This window comes from Rhineura floridana, chromosome 17 (genome assembly GCF_030035675.1).
Source record: "Rhineura floridana isolate rRhiFlo1 chromosome 17, rRhiFlo1.hap2, whole genome shotgun sequence".
Taxonomy (NCBI): Eukaryota; Metazoa; Chordata; class Lepidosauria; order Squamata; family Rhineuridae; genus Rhineura; species Rhineura floridana.
The window spans coordinates 31455134-31461630 of record NC_084496.1 but is presented as its reverse complement, the minus strand read 5'-3'; the positions used below and the strand labels follow the sequence as shown (position 1 = coordinate 31461630).

General features: G+C 53.1%; 1 protein-coding gene across 1 annotated transcript in view; it reads right to left on the bottom strand.

Moving 5' to 3' along the window:
- Window positions 1-1187: 1187 nt before the first annotated feature.
- Window positions 1188-6497, bottom strand: part of TRAP1 (TNF receptor associated protein 1) — a 19212-nt gene continuing 13902 nt past the window's right edge. Inside the window, exons 9-18 of the mRNA XM_061600161.1 lie at window positions 6230-6385; window positions 5933-6053; window positions 5759-5828; window positions 4891-5038; window positions 4499-4684; window positions 3982-4120; window positions 3318-3403; window positions 2526-2671; window positions 2117-2189; window positions 1188-1656 (exon numbers count right to left, since the gene is read on the bottom strand). Coding sequence (XP_061456145.1) covers window positions 1555-1656; window positions 2117-2189; window positions 2526-2671; window positions 3318-3403; window positions 3982-4120; window positions 4499-4684; window positions 4891-5038; window positions 5759-5828; window positions 5933-6053; window positions 6230-6385 — 1227 coding nt within the window. The 3' untranslated portion in view covers window positions 1188-1554. The remainder of the gene's footprint in view (window positions 1657-2116; window positions 2190-2525; window positions 2672-3317; window positions 3404-3981; window positions 4121-4498; window positions 4685-4890; window positions 5039-5758; window positions 5829-5932; window positions 6054-6229; window positions 6386-6497) is intronic.

Genomic DNA, 6497 nt, shown 5'->3' with positions numbered 1-6497 from the left:
CCTTCACACCAGTTTTCTCTGACATCTTTCTGGGGACTGCCCTTTGCCAGGAAGATAAAGGTATTTTAAAAGTTAAGGAGGGGGCAACCATGTATGCCATCTTGAGCTGCTTGGAGGAAAGATGGGGTATAAACAAACACAAATGCAAAGTCTACCTCCAGGTGTGCATGCCTGATTTTGAACGGGGGGGGGGGTCTGGGGTCAGCAGGCTTTGGGGTTTGGAAAGAAAATGTGCAATGGGGAAAGGCTGCTAGGCCAAAGGGCTGGTCTTTGATTTCAAACTGCAGAAAAAGCAAGAAGGGGCAGGGAGAGAGAAAATATTAAAGATTGTTTTACAAAATGATTCCATAGGAATGGGAAATAAGAAGTTGCTTAATGAAGAAAAAGAAACACCATAGTCCTATTCACAGCCCTACTGAATCCAATAGGATTCATGGAAAACGTATTTCATTCCCCTCCCCCAATTGTTTGTAAAAATGTATGCAATGGAACATGTCCCATTATTTGTTTTTGCAGCTGCCTGCCAGTACTGAGACGGCAGATGTGCCTAACTTTCTCAGGAAAATGAGCCCAACTTTCTCTGGGGTTTGCCTTGTCATCGTCAGGCCATAAGCACAAGTATATTTTTCAGGTTTATGAATGCTCTACCTGCCGCCATCTCCACCACATGTACATGTAGATTTTGATGCTGGCTGAAGAGGTGCACAGGAATCCAACCAATTTCATGCTCTTTAAAAAGCCCCTAAATCTGGTACCTGAGGTAGTTGGCTCAATTGACCTAATGGTCAGGCAAGCTCTGCACACACCCCTCCTCGTTCGAGTGACCCTCATTTCATGCAGACTAGGTGGGGCACAAGGCACTGCCCCCTTTAAAATACACACCAAGTGGGAGCAAAGCATCTTTTCTGTTGTTGATGTTTGCTCTCCTGTCGCCTTTGGGAGGAAGGGTGGGATATAAATTCAATAAATAAATAAATAAATCTCCTTTGGAAAAGGAACAGCTCCTAGCACTCACATCATAGCCCCCATTTTGGGGGAACTCTGCATATGCTCAGAGGCACTTGCGCCTAGCTGCCAGAATGCTTGTAAACAGCATAGAGGCACTCTTCCCCACTTTACTGTAGAAGTAATCCAACAGCAGTAATTCCCAGACAAGCTCAGAACAAAAACAAGGCAAGATACGCATCTTACAACTGAAGAAAGGACTTTACTTAAGGTAGAGAGTGGCTGTAAGCATTGGAGGGCTGCCAATGCACGCAGTCCACAGAGGAGTCCAGAAAGGCCTGCCCAGCTGCCCTGACAACTGGTGAGTCACATAGCAGAAGCACCCAGAGAGGTCCAGCCACACACACAGGATTTTGAAATCAAGTAAGACTGTTCCACATGGCTCAACTCTGGCCCATCTGCCCTTTTCAACAGGCCACGAGCCAGATTTGGGACCACAGGCCAGTTTGGCTGAGAAGTGGGGAACGGACGCCGGTCAGCTACACAGGCAGACCCCCGTCCCCTTTGAAGATGGATGGGGCTGCCAGAGTGCTGCTCAGGGCTTGGCTCTCAGTGCTTCTCCAGAGCTTTGGCAAGGAGCTCATTCAGCCGGTTCACCATTGGCCTGGGGTCATCATTCAGACCTGCTGCGATCATAGCGTTGTCGTAAATCTGCAAGCAAAGGAAGGCTGGTTGGGAGGAGGCCGTTGCTTTGGCTCACAAGGCCCAAAGGAGGGGCAGGAGTACTAGTGGACCAAAGCAGAGGACAGAGGCAAGATTATGCGCTGCCGCTCCAACCAGCAGTGGGCAAGGCTAACTTCAGGAAGGAGACAGCCTGGGCCACCTGGTACCAGGGGATCTGCTCTGTGCATCCCCATGGCAAGGAAAGGGAGCGTTTCTGACAGACAGGAGCACACTCCTGAGCAAAGAGGTACCTCCTGCTCAAGATCATCAGATGCAGACACTGCATGGGCAAAGCACACTCAGCATCCCCCCTCCCCCTCTAGAGACTAGATACTGGCAGTCACAACACAACTCTTATGCACCAAGGCCGCTCCTTGGCCACTCAGAGCTCTGCCTCTGCCAGGACCAGTCAATACATACCAAGAAGGAAGCGGCAGCTGCCACTGACCTGGTCAAGCAGCATTTGGGCCAGGGCCGGCTGGCTGGCTCGGAGCCGGCTGAGTTTCTTGATCAGAGTGTGCCTACAGAAAAAGGAAGGAAGGAGCATGAGCACTGCAGACAAGGAAGCGCCTTCTTCCCTCAGGCTGCTGCCACCACCGCCTCCTCCCCGCAAGCCCTTCTGGCCTACGAAGAGCTCCACTGCTGGATCAGACCAAAAGAGACCCATCTAGTCCAGCCTGCTGGTCTCACAGAGGCCAAACAAGATACCCCAAAGGGAAGCCCATAAGCCAGGCACAAGGACGACAATAATTTCTGAAACTGGAGGTGCCACAGAGCCATTGCGACTGGTCCCTACTGGCAGGCAGATGCCTTAGAGTCCCCCCAGGTTCAGCACTCCTTATCCCCCTCCTCAATACCCTGTATTTATCTCCAGTGTGGGTTGAAGGATCTGGGCCCGCTCCTCACTGGTTTTGGCCAGCTGCTGCATGCGAAGGAAGTGGCGGGCGGCACCCATCTCCAGCACAGTAATCATGGCTGGGTGCATTTCAAGGCGTGGGGTCACCTGTAGGGCAACAGCAGCAAGGAGAGTGTGGCAAAGCTGCAGCAGCATCTCAGAGGACAGCCCTCCTCCTGCATCCCCTCACCTCACCCCACAGGCCCCAAAAGCACAAGCAAACTCCATCCCCACCCCCTGCCTGGGCTGGTGAGAGGAAAATGCAGGCTGGTTGATGGATTTGCACACATCCCTGCCATTTATACTCTCTGCTCTTCATGCAAACACTCATCTTCATCATCATCAACATCCTGAGATGACATATTGTGCTGGGCTGCCAAAAGAGCCCTCCATCACTGCCATAACTGAAAGCACATCACTTAACATGAAACTAAAGGCCCTTGCCAGCCGCTTTGTCTTGGAGCCGTGAGACAGCATGGGGCAGACTGACTAGAGCACACGGATTCTGGTGACCAGGCTCCAGGAAAAGCAATGGCCTTGACATGGCAAACATGTCTGCAAGGAGCCTAAGGGGAGGATCATCAAGCCAGCTGGCCTACTGAAGCACTAGGAGATGAAGAGGGGTTGGAAGAGGCTTCCCTGAAGGACATCTCGGGGACACCCAACACTGACCACGACTGATGGATTTACACTTTCCCCAGAATATGCTCTGCCTAGACTGACAGAGCCCAGATCAACTGCCCTCGCCCCTCACCTTGATAGTGGCAACTCGCGGTCCAAGAGCATTCCTCATCCAGGCCAGGAGGTCCTCTGAATCCTGGGAGCTCAGGCACTCCTCAACTGCAGTGGTAGAAAAAAAGCCATGGAGGCATCATCAAGGGGAGGGTCACGGAGAGACAGAAAGGGGGGAGTCTCTCAGTCAAAGCTGCCACTTTCTTCCTAAGGGGGTGACAGTTCGTTTGCTCCCTAATAGGCCTACACCCGCAGCAACTACGGCATGAAGTGGGCAGCGCAGAGCAGAGCAATGGCCATAATGAAGATGACACATGCCATGTCTGTTTCATTTTTGGGCAAAAGCTGCTCCTGCCTCTGTATAATGGCAAACATATAATGGTATTTGTATTTTCTGTATTTGCATGTTGAATTTACTGTATCTCTTTTTCAATCTCTTTGTATTGAACAAAGACAATTTCTGTTGGGTCAGTGGACTTGGGTTTAGGTGAATAGATCAGGTAATTTGGTCTAATTGGCTACGATAGCTGTGTTAGGTCTTTGCCTGGGAGAGAGTCTTCATCGTTAATCACTAATTAGCTTATACCAATTCTGCTCGGCAAGCTCCCATCCTGCCCGCATCCAAACCCATTTCCCATCCCGCAGCAGCAGGCAGCCACTTAGGAGCAAAGCATCCACAAGCCCACCTGAACGGCTCTCCTCAAACTTCTCCTCCTTATAGTGGTCCACAACAATGTCCGTCTCCACTGACATCAGCTTCTTCTTGTCAAACTCCCGGAGGTGCAGGAGAGTCAGTTCATCAAACTGCTCATAGCAGAACAGCACCTGGTGACCCATAGGGGAGGGGGCTCAGCTCCAAAACAGTCCCACGGGAACAATGAACTCCCACCCTCTTGACATGCTGCTTCCCATCTTTGCAGGTTGGGCTGAGCAAGGGGCCGCCTCGGCTCCCAGGGCAGAACCAGCAGCCGTCAGCACGCCCCGAAGTCATTGCCAGGAAAAGGGGCCACCACAAACCATAGCCTGATGGGGAAAAGAAGCTGCAGGCCCAGCGCTGAAGGTCAAGGGGGCTTTGCTTCTTGTGCTTCCAGAACTAGTGTCTGAGTGGCAGGGATTGCAACAACGGGTCAATCCAACTCTTTGCCAGGCAGGTCAATTGCAAGAAAGAAGGAGCTCCTGCAGCCAACCAGCTGGCTCACTCACCTCAGCATCCTTTTTCTTCATGGCTTCGTAGTACGGAGAGTGCTCAGCTAGATGTCGATTAGGAGCACAGAGGTAGTAGATATTTCTGCTGCCAGCTTGCATGCGGCTGGCGTATTCCGGGAGGCTGGTCAGCTGGCCTCCAGGCAATGCCGACGACTCGTATCGTAACAGCTTAGCTATGTCTTCCTGGGAACAGGCATCCCATTAGTCACAAGGCAAAGGAGTGCAGGCAGCCTCCCCAGCCGCTCTCCCCCACCTGGCCCCATTTTAGCTTCTCTTGCACACACACACAATGCATCAATTACCAAACTAAGTGGCAACTCCTCCAGCTTCCCACTTCCCTCCCTCTGGAAACGTGGCACACCCATCAGCCCCCCAGAGCCCAAGCACACCTTGACCTCCTGCTCTGAAATCGTGACGATCCCCTCACGCATGAACAGCCCATAATCCTCGAAGAACTTGGCATATTTCACAGGATCCCTCTTGCTCTGGTCAATGAAGAACTTGATCAGCCTCTGCTGCAAGACTTCCCTGAGCTTCCTACAGGAGAACACCCATGGGTGGCCAGAGGGGGGGGGGCTGGAGTTAGTGCCTTAAGCCCCAAGGATGAAAGTGAGAAGAGCAGAGGAAAGATTGCGAGAAGAAAGCAAGCACAAGTCTAGCTGACACACCCACACAGGCGAGGCAGGGGCAGGGGGAGACTTGTTTCCGCACCCCTTCACCAAAAATATACCTAACCTCAATTGGTGCAATCCAAGGGAAGCAGGCATTATCACCTACTCTCTCCCCTCCCCACCCCACCCCGAGAAGCCTCACTCAGATTTCAAGCAGGATCACATCCTCTACGACGGGTGGGGAACCTGGTGCCCTCCAGATGTTGCTGGACTTGCAGCTCCCATCACTGGCCACCCTGCCTCCTGGGGCTGATGGGAGTTGGGAGTCCAGCACCATCTGGAAGGGGCCACACACGTTCCCCACCCATGCCCTCAGGAGAACAGGGGTGACAGCTCTGTGGCAGAAGGTCCCACGTTCACTCCTCAACTTCTACACTTAAAGGAGACAGGCAAAAAGACTCTGGAGAGACACTGCAGGTCAGAGCAGTCACTGCTGGGCTAGACGGATCCATGGTCTGTCTTGGGAAGACAGATGTGTACACTTATATCTGCTCAGCGAGCATCACGTGTTCCACCTGACACCACAATGCAACCCCTTCCAAGGAAGTCCCACCGAAGATGAGCTAGAGCCAGCCTGCCAGCTCACCTGATGAGAGCACTCTCTTGCAGCAACTCCCGGCTGAGGTTCAGAGGGAGATCTTCACTGTCTACGACCCCTACAACGAACAGAGGGAGGGGGCAGCATCAAAGAAGATGAGAAGGATCTGTGAACCAAAAGCAACACTCCCGCCCTAGGCTCTGCCAAGGGGAGGACAGCTACCTTTCAGGAAGCGGAGCCACTTTGGCAAGATGTCTGCGGCTTTGGTCAGGATCAAGACCTTGCGACTGTAGAGGGCGACACTGGAGCCCAGCTCCCGGCTGACGTCAAACATAGAGGGCTTCTGGAGGCACATGAATTCCAAGATAGAAACCGGACGCCTGCCAGGCGGAAGAAGCCCAGCACCACTTCCCGCTTGGGGTGGGGCTCCTGCTCCTCCTTGGCCCAGCCAGTTTAGATTCCAGACCACCCCCAAGGGACCCTGGGAGATGGGATGGGCTCCACGCCCATCCTGCTCACCATCTCTGGGATGTAGAAGATGCTGCGGATGTTGAGGGGTGCATCCGTCTTGTAGTGCAGGACGTAGCGAGGCTCATCGTGGGCCTGAGCAATGAAGCGGTAGAACTCCTTGTGCTGCCAGTCTCCAACATCCTTGGGATCCATCACCCAGAGAGCCTGGTCAGAGAGGAGGACAGAGCAAGACTCGGCACCCCAGCCTAGCCTGGAAGGACTCCGAGCAGCTACAGAGCACCGCCAGCCACCTCAGGTCCAGGTGCTGCACCTCCCA